Source organism: Sturnira hondurensis, unplaced genomic scaffold, assembly GCF_014824575.4.
Source record: "Sturnira hondurensis isolate 20B ecotype Veracruz unplaced genomic scaffold, ASM1482457v3 Scaffold0008897, whole genome shotgun sequence".
In the NCBI taxonomy this organism is placed as follows: domain Eukaryota; kingdom Metazoa; phylum Chordata; class Mammalia; order Chiroptera; family Phyllostomidae; genus Sturnira; species Sturnira hondurensis.
Genome location: NW_028081528.1, coordinates 3,980,080 through 3,999,572, shown reverse-complemented (window position 1 = coordinate 3,999,572; position 19,493 = coordinate 3,980,080). Strand labels below are relative to the sequence as shown.

The 19,493-nt window shown below is 38.0% G+C and overlaps 1 protein-coding gene across 1 annotated transcript in view; it reads right to left on the bottom strand.

Annotated features, from left to right (window-relative positions):
* The window catches only part of HDAC9 (histone deacetylase 9), an 835,653-nt gene that overhangs the window by 209,618 nt on the left and 606,542 nt on the right, over positions 1–19,493 (bottom strand). The window contains exons 17-18 of the mRNA XM_037056286.1: positions 18,369–18,489; positions 13,372–13,421 (exon numbers count right to left, since the gene is read on the bottom strand). Coding sequence (XP_036912181.1) covers positions 13,372–13,421; positions 18,369–18,489 — 171 coding nt within the window. The remainder of the gene's footprint in view (positions 1–13,371; positions 13,422–18,368; positions 18,490–19,493) is intronic.

The following is a 19,493-nucleotide window of genomic DNA, read 5'->3' as shown; positions in this document are numbered from 1 at the left end:
CTAGTAAATGCTGAGAGCTGTTAAATACTTTACAAACATTACCCATTTTTTCCCATGACAGTTTAATAAATATATTGCTTAAGTCACTTTTAGAAAAAGGAAACTGAGTTTTAAAGATGCTAAGTAACTTGAACAAAAAGTTCCATAGCTGATAGGGCACAGAGCAGACCTCTCAATCGAAGTCAAACCTGGATATGACTGTTGTTATGTACTGAACTGTATTTCTCCCAAATTTAAATACCGAAGCCCAATGTGACTCTATGCGTAGACAGGACCTTTAAAAAGGTAAGTTAAATGGAGTCATAAGGCTAGGGTCCTAATCCAATATTATTGGTGTCCTTATAAGAAGACACCAGGTATCCGCGCACACACACAGAGAAGGCCATGTGAGAACATGGTAACAAGGTCGCCATCTGCAAGCCAAAGAGAGAGGCCCCATGACAGACCAATCCTTCAGCATTTGACCTTGGACTTCCAATTTCCATAACTGTGAGAACATAAATTTCTGTTTGAGTCACCCAGTCTGTGGTATATTTTATGGATGCTAGAGAAAAATGATACAGATAGGAACTTTGAAAAGATTTTTCCATATTGTTTGTTTTATAGATCTCTTTTTAATGACATACCATGAAAGCTGGTGTTACAGGCCACGAGTGCAGGGTCTGACATGTAATATATGCTTAATAAGTTTTTTTCAAGGAAGTGAATTAATGAATGGGAACAAATTAATTCTATAATGATATACAAGGTCTGTCCAGAAAAAGTCCGTCCATTGTTAATATAATGAGAACAGTTTGTACAACACTGATATAACTTGGCAGCCAAGGAGAGTGGACTAGAATGTGCATGCGTGGACAATGATGACTTCACTGCACTAGTCAGTGGGGGCAGTAGACACCGTTGAGTAGGCATGTGTACTGTGTGGCCGTCCCATTCAAAATGACTGAGTGAGTAGAGCAATGAATCTGCATCCAATTTAGTGCTAAGCTTGAACATTCCTCTGTGGAGACTATTTGGATGATTCAGAAGGCTGCAACTATGGGCAACTGGTGATTGGCAGCTTCGTCAGGATAATGCACCCACTCATGCATCATATCTTGTTCACAGAATTTTGTGAAACATCAAATCACCCAGGTGACTCAGCCTCCCTACACCCCAGATTTGGTGCCCTGTGACTTCTGGTTCTTCCCAAAACTAAAATCACCTTTGAAAGAAAAGAGATTTCAGACCATTGATGAGGTTCATGAAAATATGGTGGGGCAGCTCATGGTGATTGGGAGAACTGTGTGAGGTCCTGAAGTGACTACTTTGAAGGGGCTGAGTTGCCATTGTCCTATGTACAATGTTTCTGGTATCTTGAATTTTCTTCAATAAATGTCTCTATTTTTCATGTTACATGGCTGGTTCCCTTCTGGACAGTTGTTCGTATGGAAAAAAACATGCAGGTTATGATTATCACAACAGCATTATTAACTCAAAAGAATGTTACCTACAACTGCAAACCTACTTTTGCTCACTCCTGTATTTTTTGCCAGGGTTTTAATGTGACTAAAAAATCTAAAATGTGATATAAATCTCCATCCGATTCAGGTCCTGCAGTACACACATAACTTAGTGAAGAACACTTCTCTCTTCTTCAGTTGGGGCACACCTAGACTTGCAGGTCTCCTTTGCCAATATTACACACCTCCTTTTCTTGGCTCAGTGTTCAGCAACATCTGGAACGCCCCTTGTGCCCTGGACCTTTGTCGTCTAGGTTCACCCCTGCCCCTGAGGGAACCCTTCCTATCCTGTAATGATTTGCCCAAAGGAGACCAAATGCACTCTAAGGCCTAGTCAACCAAATCCCCAAGCAGGCCACAGTTGATCCCCAAAGAGGGTAACAAAGCACATTTCACAGATCACCTCTACCTTACAGAAGAAACCGAAGCCCGTAAATATTAAATGATTTGACCATTCATGGCCATATAGAATCTTGCCACTCAAAATGTGGCCCATGGCGAAGGAGGTGGCATTGATACCACATGGGTGTTTGTGAGAAATACAGAAACCCAGGCTCTGTCAGTTCCATCAAAGCAGAATCTCTGCTTCAGAGCTGCAGAGCAGGAGAAACACTGCTGAAGCGATGACAGTGTGGAGACGTGAATCCCAATGTTCAAATTTCTCAGTCAAGGTTCTCTGCCCACGTGCATCAGCACAGTGGCTTCTGGAAACAGTGTCCCTCCCCCATTACTAGTCTCCCTAAAGTGCCACAATTCTAATGGTAGAACCACAGTTGGGTAGGTATATCAGAGGAGAGTTTGAGGTTTCAGAGCTTTGAAGAGTTTTTAAATCATACCCTTGAGACAGCAGCCTATTTATTTTCTGCAAAACCCAGACCTAATTAGGGCCACCTGTCAGAGTGAGGAAGTGTCTGGTGACCATCACTTTTTCCCTCCTGTAGGATAATAATGAAAGTCATCTTTCTGAGCTGAGGACCTATGTTATTCTGTGCATCCTTCTTCAGTCAGCTCCGCAGCCTATAACAACGGGTGTTCCCCCTCCTCCTCTGTGATACAATGTGCCAGCTCTTTGAATGTATATATTCATTTCATGTTAGATGCTCTGCTAAAACCCTGTGACCTTTGAAATGGAGCTGGGATGGATTTACGATGACAACGGGTGGGTGAAGCCACATGCTCTCTCTCTTTTGTTCAGCACTGGGAGGAACACATAAGTGACAGCCCATTCCCTTGGGATCACTTGTAGGGCACAATGCCCACACCTTAGCTTCTTTAGTCATGGTGAGATGAAAAAGAAACAGCGCAGCTACAGGGAGGACCTTCAGATTCCAAGGAAAACCATGGATATGATGAATGAATACTGTGACCGATATTCCATATGGGAAGAAGGCGTTAACTATTAATGCAGCCGCTGGAAGAGACAAGGGGCACGTCATGTATGTTAACATTCTACTATGAGCCGCCTTGTGGCATGATCGACTGCTTTCTGGGAGCTCTGCTGACCTTGCGTCTGCAATTCCTGGTGACTCTCTATCTTCAGAAAATATTCTTTACTATTTGTGTGCCAGTAAGAAGAATAGAGGGCCGTGTTTGTTGTGGCAAAGTATTACACTTGGAGACTCTAGGAATTCTTACTGAAGAATTTGCCAAGTAATATACGGACTCCTGCGGATTATGTGGTCAGCCGAGGAATTTGAGAGTCACCCTTGTTGTTATTCACAGTTTCAGTGACCTGTTGCTTAGTCCCACCAAGACTGAGTTCAGAGAGAAAGCCAAGTCATACTGTCTCAGTATTGTCCTACTGTTTCTTCGTTAACTTGATGCACACAGAGCATAAATGGTATTTCATAATATGCTAACTGTTTTATTGCATGGTAGAGCCCCCTGTTCCTACCAAGATCATCTTAATCAAATTAACTCGGTGTTTGAGAAGAGTTTTTAGTGTTCTAGTTAGCACTGAAATGCTGTGTAGAGCTGAATAATTTTTACCCCAAATTAATGATGTCTGAGTATGTGGATTTAATCTGTTACAGGAAATTTCAATGGAGAGGAGAGCATGTTTGGCAAAGTAAACAACTGTGCTTTCTTCTGGCGATAGGGCGATTCTCACTGGGGAGAGGAGTGCTGATGATCACTGGGCAAAGTGATGGGGAGCTGTGTGCACCGTGGTGCGGTTAAGAGCTGCGGATTCAGGAGAAGTCTACTTCACCACATACTACTTGTGTGACCCGAACAACTTACTCCCTTCTCTGAGCCTCAGAGTCCTTTTCTATAGAATCAGAAGCCTCAGCTACATCTTTTGTAATAAGACACCTGGAACTGGTATAAGGATTAAAAGATACAAGGGCAGTTACCACCGCAAGCTACACATAGAGGACAGTTAGCCTCTGAGGCGAGGCTGTGCATCAGTCCAGTTAAGCAAGAACCAACAGGGCCAAGCAATCTCTAGGTCCCTGACAAAGCCAGGGCATTTCAACTCTCCCTCTACCCAGTAGATAATTCTGTCATTAAAGTCAATCCTCTGGAACCCATTAGGACCAAAGTTAAGAGTTATTATTTTACTTATATTGTTAGAGTACCGTCCTAAATTACTTGGCATTTTTATTGGCTTTTTTTCATATAATATTGAAAATATGGAGGATCAAAAACTGATAGTAAGAAACGTCCCTGGAATTCATATTCCAAAAGGTGAGTTCCTTGCATTATACACATGCAACATACAATTGACCACAGAAATTGGGAGGTCTCTGTCCTTTGGTCCATGCATTAACTTAATGCAACCAACAAATCAGGTGCCCTGAATTTTTCAACTTGGATATAAATTAGCAGGGACCAGACAGAGATAAAGGAGGCCACACTATAACAGTGTCATTCAAAAAGCCACTAAAATGAACATGAAAAGGTGCTGGGAAGTATCATGCAAACTCCAGGGCACTTTCCTCACCCTTGAATACGGGCAGGTGTTAGAGTGCTGTATCTAATTTGCAGCTGCACAATGTGTGCAGGAAACTGTCTGAATAGCATCCCCAGGGGCTGGGAACCCCACAGCTCTTAATGCTGCTAAGACGTGGAGCCACCCAGGTGTCTCACAGATCAGGACCTGCTATTGAGTCCCAGACTGCTGAGTCCTTTTTAACTGTGCCCACCAGCTCAGGCTCCTCCAGATCTCTAGGCCAGATCTTAAGAGAGATCTCAGGATCTCAGGTTGTACCTGTAAATATAGCTTGCCTGCCCCCACATCACCACACTTCAGTCCACAAGTCAAGGAGGAGACCAAGAGCTTTGCATGTTCTGGACAGGACTATTCTACACCCAGCTATTCACATGTGCATGGGCAGGAGTAAGGGCGGGGACTCAGAACTCTTGAGTGGTCCTGACAGGCCTCTGTCTGCCTCCCTGAACTTTGTTTCCCCATCATCCTGCCTTGGGCCCTCAGTACAGATCTTATGATTTCCTGGATCCCTCTTTAAGTACTCATCCCAAGAAGCCAAGACCCCCAGGTGATCCCTCACTCATCAGTTTTAACCTTCAAAAGGCAACACTTCCCATCAACCACCTGCTCTGTCCCCAACCCCACCAGAATCCACACACCATTCTTTGCTTTCTTTTCTCCCAAACACTCATCATTACACGTCCATGCAGGGTGGGGCAAAATCAGGCTTAGAGTTGTGAGCACACAAATCACAGAATTTACTCTTGTGTTCTTATTTATTAGTGATTGCATTACTTCCATACACATAACTATAAACCTACTTTTTTTCTCTATTAAGCCCCAGGTCTTTCTCACTAAAATTGATGATAGAAATAGAGGATTAACACAAAGAAAAGGTGATAAAAGTAGTAGGAGGTATAAATGGGAATCAAAAAAGGAAAGAGCATCAAAATGCAAGAGAAAATCACGAGGCTAGAGATCATTCCACATTTGACACACAGTAGTCTCTCAGTACATCTGTATTTTCCAAAGAATGCAGGGATGGATTATCTAAAGGAAAGCAACAGGTTAAGTAAAAAAACTGTCATCTCTTTAGTAGCAAAGAATTTCAGTACTTTTGCAGGTCTTATTTATTTATTTGTTTGAATGACCACATTTCGAACTGGTGTAGGATTATTTTGAGAAGGCTTTGCAGATTGTTATAAGGGATAGGTAGATATGTGTCCATAGTATATATTAATCAGATACCACAAAAATCATATTATTTAAAATGTAACAGAATAAATTAACCAAATGATTTGGGTATCATTCTAAATGTGTTAATTTTTTAACAGTCTCAGCAGTCTTCAGAAAAACAGTGATCAATGTATGCATTTAAATTCCTTTATTTCACTTATTATTTTATATTTAAAATTAAGACTTTGCACAGTAACAATAATGTTGCTGCCCAGAAGTCAGGAGCCATGGGTTCTGCTTGGGGGTTTGGAATGACTACATCCTAGGAACTCTGCCTGCTACTCCTCAAGCATTCAGTCAACTAATTTACTTTAGTTTTGGATTTTGCAAGAAAAGAGATTTGAAAATTTAGACATTATGCTTCACTAATCTTTCTGTCAAAATACTTCACAATGACAAATCCAATAACAATATGCCAATATTATGTACTGAACATTATTAGTTTGTTATAAGGATGACTATCTGTATCTGGAACTACCCATGCTGGAAATATGACAAAGGCAAACTTTTTTTTTTCACATCAAAATGAAAGGCAGAGGTAGGACTGAATTTAGATGCATTCCAGGCTGCAGAGAATAGAAGCTGGCCCGAGAGTCCTTTCTCCAGGTGGTCCTATTTCCTCGGTAAAGTCTAAATTTTTGTCTAACCTAAGGCTTTATGTTTTCTTGACAGTCAGAAATGGCAATCAGTAGATGACTATATATTCACATTTATTTAAGTATGTTTTAATTTTTCAGAGTTTTTGTTTCATCAGGCCACTGATTTCCTGAGTTAGGTAGAAGCTTAAGGTTCATCAAATCCATTTACCTTCAGTGACAGCAGATTCTACAATGCAATTTCTTCTTATCTCAGTGCTTATAATCAAGACCCATATGGAAGTGAGGAAAATCATTATATATAATTAATAGAACAAGTAATTCCAGAAAAAAGATGTTTTTTCTTTCCTGCTGTTGGACCACTTTGGTTAATATAGATGCACATATAATTTTTACTGATATTGAGGTCCAAGAATGTAGAAATACACATGTGCCAATCTTTGATGATGATTTCATTTTAAAAACAGAAAAGTTTTAATACCTTGGCTAAATTCATGTTTATTTTAAAAAAGAAGATGAAGATGAAATTCCCAAATGTATGCTGCTGTCTTAAGTCATAATGTCAAAACAATGAAAGGAATCTAATCACAGATGAGATGCTACAAGTAAATGAATTAAGGAGGTAGTTCAGGTTTTCATTTCTAATTTCCCCATTTCTGCAACAGACATCAGACACTTAAAGATTCTGCAGATTTTTACATGTCAGAGTAAACACAGAGTAATTTATGCACATGTTTATCTATGGAAGTGCTGCCTGCGTCCCTGCAAATATTATTGAGTATACATGATTAGCATAATCTATGCAACTCTGGAAACTTCCTTTGTCACATAGAAGGAATTCCCTGTCTTGCATAATATTTTGGACCACATTATCCAAATCAGGGGCAACATGATCTTTTTGTGGAATCCAGAGCACAAAACAACATTTTCCAACAATTTCATTAAGGTGGCTTATGGGGCTTACTTTTTCCAGGTTCCGTGGAACGCTCCTGCTAGTATCATTTACATCGCGTTTGAAACTAATGAAAATCCAAATACAATTAGGAAGGGGAGATGAGGAAAAGAGAGATTCTGAAATCAGGGTGGATCCTCTTATTGTGCTGGAGGGAAGAAGATTGTGATGTAACTGTGATAACAGCAGTGGAGGAAATGAAGCACTGATTGCAAGCCAGGTTTGAGCCGAACGTTAATACGAGGCAAATCAACATTATCTTGATTACTGCATGTGAGAAACAGATGTGACCCCCTCCTCTTCCCGTGGACGTAACACAGACATTGTGCTGGCTCAGCGCAATGCATGGGGGGAGTAACACGTGATAAGGAAAAGGTTCCCTAGTCATTATCAAAACTTTGGGGACACCCCCATTTTGGCATGAGCACTAGGTTTTGTTTTAGGTTTTCATGAAGAAAAAAATTCACTATTAATCAGCAACTGCTTAGTACAAATGTCAAAAATATGGTGCATTACTACGGATTCAACAGTTAATACCTGGATGCCCCCCCTCACCAAATCCATCCACAAACTCATGCAAAGCACTTCATTCCTAGTTGTTGTTGAAGATTTAGCTTGTGACTGCGTGAGTAACCCCACACGATTTCTTGCTCCTTTTTAGTTCTGGAAGTCCCATCCTCTCTGCCCCATAGCACACCGTGTATCCCAGTCAGCCCCACGAAAAGGCGATAAGCAACAGAGGAAAAGGGTCTTATCTCATTTGTCTTACCCCTCCTTTCGCCACTGCTCCTTGTTCAACCACTGGCAACAAGTCTTACCTTACTGTCTTGGCTCTTCGATCCTCTTAGGATGGCATATAGTATGCCTTCCAAAATACTAATCTTGTTTCAGCGAAAATCACTCTAAACAGCTGGAGAAATGTGTGTTGTAACCAACCCGCTGGGTGATGTTGATTTTTAACTATATAACCATAGAGTTGGTGATAAAATAAATCATTTCCTCATATTATAACACCATAGACAAAGCCAAAGCGGTTCTTGGAAATGCTGGTCACTAGAACCCTTTTTTACTGTTATTGGAGAGATTAAATATGGAGGGCTAATGTGGTGAATGAAAAAATAATATGAAGGTATAAATGTAGTGTAAAATAACAGGATTTCCTTCTGAATATATATATATGTCCAAATATAACATTGATGCATATGTAAATTTTATATATAGGATGGGAGAGCTTATATTTTAAACCTGACAGAATGAAACAATTGTAGACATTCCATCCCAACCTGCTCCCTGTATAGTGCCCGCAGTTAGTATATAACTGAAATGTCTGCTGGAAACCTCGGAGCAACTGGAATGAGCCTTAAATTACCTCCCCACAATCACCTAATTCTCCTCCCCACCTCCCCTTCCCCAAATCACAAAAATGACATCCCTTACCCCCACAGTGTGTCAGAGCTAGGTGTAATCAAATAGAATATGGACAGAGTAAAAGTTTGCAATGGAAAGCCGGCTTCCTGTGCACAGACTGACCGAGCTGCTGCTGGAGAAAGTGCCTTGATTAAGCTCATGGAGCCTCATTTTTGGCACATTTTGGCCGGTTAGGCTGGCCCAGATTCTGCCCAGGCTCTGCAATTCCTCATTCCTCCTAGGGAATTGTTCTGCCTCTTCCGCAGTTCCTCCTCCTCCAATCAAGGCTCTGACACTGCCCACTGACCACGCTTCTTTCTCTGCCTTTTGGCACTGGGAGCTTGCCTGTTGTAGGATAAAAGTGGAATTCTCTGCTGTCTGCAAGGCTTTCCCCAGGGACCAGAGCCTGAAACCCAAACTTATATATAAAATCATATCCTGTTTGCAAACATCATATTCCCTTCGCTTCTCACTAATCTGGGCCTGTAAACCCCAGCACAGCTTGAGAGCCCATTCCTCATCTAAACAAATGCCATAAGCCCCTTTATACTTTTACAACCATGTCAAAAAATAATATTGCCTGCCAATAGTGATGTGATTGGAGTTGCCTCCTCCGAGCCATAAAAGAAGTACAGAGTCTGTTATCAATTTCTCTAAGTGTATCAGGGGAATTATGGGTCGATTCAGTTCCAAGTTATAAATGACAACTCAAAAGCCGCAGAAGCGTTTGAAGCCGGGAGCTGATGACGACATTATCATAAAAGCCTGCTCGTCCTTGCTTTTGTGGGGTTTTTTTTCCTTTTCTTTCTTTCTTTCTTTTTTTTTTTTTTTTGTGGCCTATCAAGTGAAGGGGGAAAAATAATGCTGAGAAATGACTTCAAGATTTCTTCACACAGCAGCAGGTCAGATGGCCAGGAAAATGATCACTATTTTTAGTGATATACCCCGAGGAGTGAGAACTAAAGTGGTCCCGCACTGGCTCTTGTTTCCCGAGTCCCTTAATTATCCGTTTCGCTATACAATGACCAAGTCCTGGGATTTAGTAAAATGCTCTTTTCTACTGGTGCATTTTCTTGCAGTGCAATCACACAGTAATCAGAAATGAGTCATGCCATAGTAACTAAACAAAATGAAAACCAAACACAAAGGAATTCAGAAACCTTGAGATTGTTGCTCAAAATGCAACTCAGGAGAGCATGCTTTATAAAGCACTTTAAATACCACTCACCCACTGAGTTACCTGAACAACACTGTTGAATTATCACATGGAATTGTAGGGGGAGATTTCTGATTTCATAATGTCCCAGGCAGTCTCCTCACAAGCCAATCAATCACCAGCATTCAGTAGGTATATAATAAACCCATCTAGTAGGAAGGTATACGAGGTCTGTCCAGAAGGTATCCAGCCATGTACTATGAAAAATAGAGACATTTACTGAAGAAGATATGAGAAACACTGTTTATAGGACAATGACGCTTCAGTCCCCTTCAGAGTAGGCACCTTGGGACCTCACACAGTTCTCCCAATTGCCATCAGCTGCCCCATTGTCTTTTCATCAGTCTCATTGATGGTCTGAGATCTCTTTCTTTTCAAAGGTGATTTTAGTTTGGGGAAAAGCCAGAAGTCACAGGGCACCAAACATGGGCTATAAGGAGGCTGAGTCACCTGATGATTTGATGTTCTAAAACTCTGCACAGGATGTGGTGCGTGAGCAGATGTGTTGTCATGATGAAGCTGCCAATCACCATAGTTACAGCCTTCTGAATCATCCAAATAGTTTCCAAAGGGGGATGTTCAAGCTTAGCACAAAATCTGATGCAGATTCATTGCTCTATTCACTCATTTTGAATGGGATGGCCACACAGTACACATGCTCACTCAATGCCATCTACCACCCCCACTGACAAGTACAGTGAAGTTGTCATTGTTTAAAGATGCTTATTCCAGTCCACTTTCCTTGGCTGCCAAGTTATATCTATGTTGCGTAAACCATTCTCATTATATTAACAATGGCTGAACTTTTTCTGGACAGACCTCATATATTCTAGGTAACTTGAATTTCCTTTAACAATTGGGGATCTCATTAAGTATTTAGAATTTAAACCAAAAGGTCTACCTTAGATAATTTGAACCAGAAGAATGTCCTAACACAAAAGCAATTTCAATGGTTTCCAAGCTCACTAGGGTACCCCTATGTTGCCAAGTTAAGCCACTCAAAGTTCACACTGGGTATCTTTCACATACTTAATATGTCTAGAACTGTCCTGGAGGTAAAAATTGAGACTAATGCAAATCCAAAGGACCTAGAGTTTCTCTTAGGACTTATATCAAAACCGAAGATCTTAGGGGGCAAAATGGTACCTTAATGTCTAAGAACATAATTTCATTCCTGCAACCAACAAAAGGACTGAATCAAACTAGTTCTCTAGAGCATCAATAGGACAAGCTGTGTACACACACACACACACACACACACACACACAGCCATCTAGACCTACAAAAATACCATTTTAAGACCTAGGCCAATTAGATAAACAGAGGTACCTCTCTCCAGCCTTTTCCTATATTGATGCAGTCAAGCTACTCAGTCTTCCTCCTCCTGCCTCTTCCTGCCTNAAAATGGTACCTTAATGTCTAAGAACATAATTTCATTCCTGCAACCAACAAAAGGACTGAATCAAACTAGTTCTCTAGAGCATCAATAGGACAAGCTGTGTACACACACACACATACACACACACACACACACACAGGGCCATCTACACCTACAAAAATACCATTTTAGGACCTAGGCCAATTAGATAAACAGAGGTACCTCTCTCCAGCCTTTTCCTATATTGATGCAGTCAAGCTACTCAGTCTTCCTCCTCCTGCCTCTTCCTGCCTACGCTAGATTATCCACCACTGCCACCATCTGGGTCAGGTCAGTGTCTGAGGACGTGGTTGAGGACACCCACTGTGGCCGAAGTAGTAGACACTAGTCATTCATTGGGCACATATAAGAGTTTACTAGAGTAGTTCTGGTAAAGATAAGAAACTACTTTGTTACGGTTTTAGAGCAGTTGAGTGGAGGTACTTTGAGTTCAAGGAACAGACTTGGCAGGTGGGTCCCAGGGAGCTGCCCTCATTTCAGCTCCAGGTTATGAAATAAATGTACTTGTAAGTGATGGCACTTTGATGACCACCACTCTTTCAATAGTTTCCATTTCCTCCCCATCACCAGACCCACTAAGTTGTCCTTAGATTTGGTTCATTCTTTGCCTCATTTGCAGGTAATCAGCCATTCTCTTAAAATGGCCACTTGGGATGTCAGACAATAACATCAGAGCCAGTGATACCCATTTTAAAAATCAGTTTGTCTTCTGCTTCCTAAAGTAATTTTGCAAGCTCCTGGTTTCACAAGAAGTTTGCTATAATTAGCAAAGATTAATATGAGGTGGTGATTTTCCTGAGCTGGGGATCACAAAGCAAGCTCACTGGTGCAGTTCCACAAAGGGGACTGCACTACATCAGCCACATGGCCGCACTGCTGGGCCCCAGGGCCTGTGGCCAGCCTGTTAAAGACGAAATCTGTAGAAGAACCTGAAATGCTCTTTTGGATCTTGTCCACATGGACATGCCCCTCCTCCCCAAACTTTCAGCCTTTTACCCTTAACTGTGTGTCTTCAGGAAAACAACCCCACTTCTCTGAGATCTCAGATTCTTGTCTGCCAAATGGTGTTAATAACAATGACTATTTTCACCAAGTTGTTATGAACCTCTTGTATGTTGGTAAAGTCCAAATAGATGTCAGTTGTAGTTGCCATTCTTATTTCTAGAGGGCAAAATCACAGGGAAATGAATAGAAAGGTTCCTTTATGAATCTAACATCACTACAATGAAAGAATAAGCTGAAAACACAAGGGGATTCTCTGTACAAAATTTAGTTGTAGTAAAATATTGCCTAAAACAAGTCATACAAAGGACTAGTTTTGTTTTTTCCCTTCAATAACTATCTAACAAACCTAAGTGACTTAAATTTTTTAGTTCTTGGAAACCTGACCTAGAATTATGTTGTCCTAACATGACTTAGCATTTAGTTCTACAGGATGATGGTTTATTATTGGTAAGGGCTAACTTTAAATAGATTGCAGACTATAGAATACGTTCTAATCATCCACAAAAATGTAGATATTTTTCTTCATATGTCGCAGGATTTGAAGAAATATGTCTTTCCAATGTGGTATAAATATCCCGGGTCAAAAAGACTTTGTTAATTATTGAAGACAAAAATAGCCCCAAGAGGTTCACAAACAAAATGTCCCACAATGCAAAGCGCTTTGTGAAGTTTATGTGATTTTCATCGGGATTATGATGTATGTGCACACTCAATGTGACTGCATTGCAGATTGAATTCCACTACAAAACTGGGTTAGATCCTCTCATATTACTTTTTCTCCAGGTATATAAAGGTCTAGCAAAGCCAGCTTTGTGAACATGTGTCCTGTGCAGTCACACTGGGCCCTACTTTAGATGGGCCCCACACTTGGTTTAATTCGCTGTTGTTGCCATCTTGAAATTCTTAGTTTTTGAACAAGGAAATCTGTATTTTCATTTGGCATCGAGCCCTACAAATTACGTAGCCAGTCCTGCAGTTGAGTGTAACTTTTACTGAGAAACAGCCTTCAACATAATTAAATAAAGAAATCAAAGGAGATCTTTTTAGAAGTTTGTTATTTAAGAGCAGTAAACAAACTCATACTTACCCCAAGTCCACCACAAGGTAATGAAGAAAAAAACTTTTCAGAAGTGTCACCTACACAGTAAGAAGACATAAAAAATATATATAAATTGAAACTGTAGTTTTTAAATTTTAATATTCCTAAAAACTAATTTACAGGTTTTTTTGGTAAATGTTTAGCAGGTATTATGTCACATGGTATTTATCATTTAACTCATGAGGAAAGTGGTCTAATTTTAGACAGGTAAAAGCTGATGGTGAATGAATCAAAGTATTACACAGATATACTCTATTGCCCCTTATGAACAAATACCTATGACACTTGAGCTTTAAGGTATGTTTTAACCGCCCTACACACTGTATAGTACATTGCAATATTTTTTAAATTTATACTGTATCATGAATAACTCAGCTATTCACTGACTATATCCCTCTAATGTGGTTTTTAAATACAAGATTTATGAAATACATTGTCATTTTTTAAATGTTTCAAATATTAAAATATCTACTCAAATATTCAGATTTATTTTGAATTTCTACTTTGGATATAACTAAGACTAAGTATACTTCGCCCCCCCAGTATTTACGACTTTTTAAACAAACAAGTGACAAACACAGTACAAAGAGGATAACACTATTTGGGGATCTATATAATATATCTTTTTAAAAATATATACCCAAATCTTACTTGTGACTGTCTCATTTTTAACCATGTTGGACTTTTAATCATTTTGTTTATCTGCACTTTTACTTTCTCTATTATCTACCACATGAATAGAGAAAACTAGAATAACTACTCCTAAAACTTTTTAGACCAAAATCTGCCTTGTAAAGTAATTAAAAGGGAAGGCAGTGGGTGTTTCTGTATTGTAGTCAAAAGGCTCGGAAATAGCTCTGATGGGTCACTCAGGAGGTCAGCGGTAAAAGCACGTACAAGTCTCTATTTCACCTTCCCCAATCCATTTGTTCTATTGGTGATCAATGAAATCATAATGAAAATTAAAAATGGGTAGGTGGTGAAATTCACATGCCATGTCAATAAAAGACCAATTAGATTTTAATGTCACAGAAAATATTTGTTTTGAAAATAATAAATGGTATGAGTTAATTTTTCAAATGTAGTTGCTAACAGATGGAAAGTGATCAATAAAAATCTAAGTACAAATGAAAAAATAGTATATCTCATTATATATAAGGATTTTATTAAAAAAGGATAACAACAAACAAGTCATGAAAAATATTAAACCTGAAACACTGACATCCATAAAAGATACATAAGAGAAATTATGGGTAGTTTAGGGAGGGGTAAAGTTTTCTTAAGTTGTTGCTCATAATAAAAATATTTCTACATTACTGAATATTTTGCAAGGATGTATTCATATGTCATGTGTGAAATTAAAATGTATAATATTATATATTTTAATGTCTGAACTTTTCATTCCATAATGAAAAGGAATAAAATTAATATTACAATGCAATAAAGTAATTTTTAAAAAAGATTTTAAACTCTAAGTGAATAAGAAAAAGACAAGACAGAAAACTGTACTTGAACAAGAATTAGATTAAAAAATTTAAAAAAAGAAAAGATATTCTGCATAAAAATTGTACTTAGTAATGTTTACATAATACAAAGAAGATAAATAATCAATAATTTAAATTTAGTACTGTGTAAACTATTTTAAATTACTGAATTGACTGCAATTTTAAAAAGTAACACTATATTGCCTTATCCAGGAAGTCAGATCTGGCTAGCCATATGATCATGAAAACTGGTAGTAAGAATGACAAGAATATTAATGTTAAGGAAAACCTTGCACCAAAAATGATTGGAGAGAATGTTTTTAAAGTGTCACCTTACAAGATCCAGAGTATTTGAAAAGACAAATGGTGTATATTTTCAAATCTTATTATTTTATAAGTGATAGCTATCTCTCAAGATAGAAAGACTTACAGGTCTTAGTCATAATGAGCTCGTATTTAAATCTTTCCCCCAAACTCCAGAACATAACTATCAAGAGGACTACTACCAGTTCAACTCAGAACTTCATACAATGAATGAATTTAAATTCAACTGGCATGAGCATTGACAAACTACCTCCCACCGACCACCAATCTGTGTAGGAGGGAAAGGGGGAGGAAGAGAGAAAAATAGGGATACAGAAAGAGTAATATCTTTCTGTTTATAAATTTCTGTACATTTACATGTGGGAGCTTCAATCTTGTTTTTTTTAGATATAAATAAAAAAACAAGCCATAAGAATTCAAATTATATAAAGAACAAAAAAAGTTCAAAAAGTTAAACTTGAAAAAGGATGGAATTATTTACTTAGATCTGAAACTGAGGACACTGTTCTTTCTGGATCCACATGAGAAAGTGAAGTAGTTAGAAGTGGTTGTCAAAGTTGAATTTTGAACTTGACATCAAGATTGAACAACACGATATCCTTATTCAACTTTACTCATGTAGCCTGTATATAATATCGAAATTATTGCACTGCTTCCTGAGAGGTGCCTATGTAACCTCTAAAATCACCAATTGTATAAATATTATCCCATAAAAGACCAATTAGATTTTAATGTCACAGAAAATATTTGTTTTGAAAATAGTAAACTGTATGAGTTAATTTTTCAAATGTAGTTGCTAACAGATAGAAAGTGATCAGTAAAAATCTAAGTGCAAATGAAAAAAATGTGTATTTTGAACTTGACATCAAGTTCAAGTTCAATACCCAGTGTATTTGGGTATTATATTGTATAATATAATACCCAAATATTTGGGGTATTAGTTAAATACCCAAAACTAATGAGATAAGTGGCCAATTTATTTGGATTTAAACTTTAAAAATTAAATTATTGGTTCTTGGTATTTTCATTGTATACACACATAAGAATTGTCCAAGGTCTAAATTACACATTGGAATTAATTTTAAATTATCAAAATTTTAAATGATATTTATGTTGGATATTTTGAGAAAATCTTTGTGTGCAAATATTAATTTTTGTTTTTCAAAACAGTGGCACTGCCATGTTTTATAAGTAACAGTTGCAAGTCATCAAACTTTAAACTTCATTTCTTTTACAAACAGATCTTTTCTCTTAAATACAGAAAATTGTTTTGGAACATCTTTCTAATACCTACACTTAAGTTTTTCCCAGTTAAGTCCAAAATATCTAGTCCTTTGTCCAGGCTGATTTATAGTTTAAGACCATAGTAAGCCCCTGGCTGGTGTGGCTCAGTGGATTGAGTGCAGGCTGCAAACCAGAGGGTTGCTGGTTCAATTCCCAGTCAGGGCACATGCCTTGGTTGCGGGCCAGGTCCCCAGTGGGGGCCACACGAGAGGCAACCACACATTGATGTTTTTCCCCCACTCTTTCTCCCTCCTTTCCCTGATCTCTAAAAGTAAATAAAATATATTTTTTAAAAGACCATAGTAAAAAAATAATAAAAATAAAATAAAATAAAATGGGGAAAGTTGCTACTTGCTTTCTCTTCATTAAATAAAAAAAATAGTCAAATGAACATTGCTTCCTCTCTTCAAATGCATATTTTGACCTCATAAAAATATGAAAGTTAAGTTTACTTTATCTTTGGGTAAATTATATGAGATTATTAATCCATGTAAAAATAAGTACATTTATCATATAGTATCCACAGGAAATAAAGTAGTTTATGTAAAAGCATCTATATGTGTAGAGCTTCCTTCTTTGAACAAAAAGGAAAAAATATAGAGTGTATATGTTTAGATTGACTTATTTGCCTTTATACAAATATATAGATTTAATTCTACAAAAATTGTTTCTTATCATCTAATTTTAATAATGTTTTCTGAAAAGCAAATTAATCTCCATGTGTTGCCCTCTCTGTCAATTTCTTCCAAGCCTCCACTACTTCCCTACATACAAGTGTGTGTACGCCCACCTGCCTTTACCTCATAAATGTAGGGAGGCCTGCCACTCCTTTTAAAAGGGCAGATTGTAAGTATTATAATGGGTAACTGTTAATTTCCCCTTATTATTTTTTTCCAAGATGCCTGCCTACTGCATGTCACATACTTGCTTTTGAATTGTTTAGAACAAAATAACAAAATCATTTTAAAAAACTATTGAGTTAGGAGAGAGAGTCCAATAATTTAGAACTGATGCAACAGGTTTTGTTGAAACAAGGAGACAAGAAAAAGCCCTAAGATGCCTTTTTTAAGGTTGGAATAGTTTTTAAAAATATCCGTTTGGCATGTATTGCCATGTTATATATTGCTATTCCATTTTATAAAGGGTTATTAATAAACTTAATGGAATTGTTTTAACTAAACTAAGGTTTGGGAATGAACTTTTTCTAAGTCTGTTATTTCTCTCTCTCATATAAAGTTTATATAAACTTGTGCAACATTCATTTTATTTTAAAATCTGATGGCAAAGGTTTGAGAAATATTACACTAACTAACAATTATATTTATTAGTTTTCTACTTCTGCCATCTACTTTACTGATTAATTCCACAGTTAAGACATTAAGAAGATTATATTAAGGTTTAAAATGCCATCTCACTAGAACATGTAGTCTTCGAGGCTTAGCGATGAGGACTTCCCACCAAAAACAAGTGCTACGCCCTCTACATTTCAATCATGGGAAGGAAGAACTGAAGGACACAAAACAAATGCAAAAGGTGAAGATAAATTTGCATAAGGAATGTAAAAAGCTTTCTTCTTTTAGTTCAAAAATGCAAGCAAACGAACTCCACCATGCATTTATTCCTGTATGCCAAAACACAGTGAAGAAATGCTATTCAAATAAAGATGAATTCAAAAGTAAACATCATGGTACTTGCATGGCCATTTTTCTAGTGCACGATTTTCTTAATCTGCATTGGCTTCTATTGTAAACGGCTCATTCCACAGAGCAATGCTGATGGAAAAGCTGATTTTTTCTGTCGCACTGCTTGCCAAGTATTCTGGACTGACACCAGCTTTGACTAATGACAGTGCTGGAATGTGCTGTTCTCAGTAGAACGGAGGCCCATACAGACCTAGGAGTGTCCTGGGGTCCAGCTTCTGTCCGTCCAGGGGGTTGGTGCCATACAATAGTGAGTGATGTTCAGAATGAACAAGCTGTATTTCCTCCAGGCTGGCTTTTCGACCTTGAACCCGCTGAAAGAAAACAGCAGAAGCCTACCTTACTCCACTGACAACATTCAGAAGAAAATAAGGCCCCAAGACACATTTAAGATGATTAATAATGGGCTGAGTTTCATCATGCAGGAATGTGACACTGATTTGCTTAGTAAAGTACCATAATAGTATTTGAAAAATGAGAGTATGCAAGGTTCAGAACCAATGGCTTGCTTATGCTTCAATGGGCAACTGACATAAAGCATATTCTTCTGTAGCATAAAAGATCTATACCAAAGAAATTAGTAATGGCCTCCTTTGTAAAAGTATCAGCCTAAAAACAAATGGGGCCTACTGTTTAGCTGGGAAGTAAATTCTTCAATATCTTATTTTACACTCACCTAAAAAAGTTGTTGAAACAAATTCCGTATTGTTTCTTAAAGGACTTAAGGCAATACATTTTAGTGTATTTGATTATAACAAATATGCTAATTACCCCACATATGTGCAGCTAGCAGTAGTGTTAATGTAGACTAATGTCACTCAGAGTATGTCCTAGGGGATTGGCAACAGTCCAGAATTGTTTATGAATGGCCTGTGATGAGACATGCATAGAGTTCAAAGTGAATATTTAGAAACTTTTAGAGTAACGTGACAGAACATTTTTATGTTTGCTGAATGTAATATAACCTTTTATGTCTTTGATTATATTTTGCTTTTGTAATATTTCATTTTTCATGTATTTTATAAAACTAAGAGTTTGTAAGAGAATGGAAATAAAAATGATAGCCACTGCTTAACCAGACATTCTAGAAAGTCTGAGGCATTCTAGACTCAGTCAGTGCCTTGGCACACATGCTAGGCACAGACTTTCACTTCAATTAAGAAGAATGGCCATCCAATATAGACAAATTCACATGTTAAGTTAGAGCTCAGTTAATCAACATGCAAAGTGTTCTTCCTAGACACATTTCTCAGTTCGCATATATGCAAATATATCTGCAAACATCATATTGGCATATGAAATGAATTAGCCTAACTTT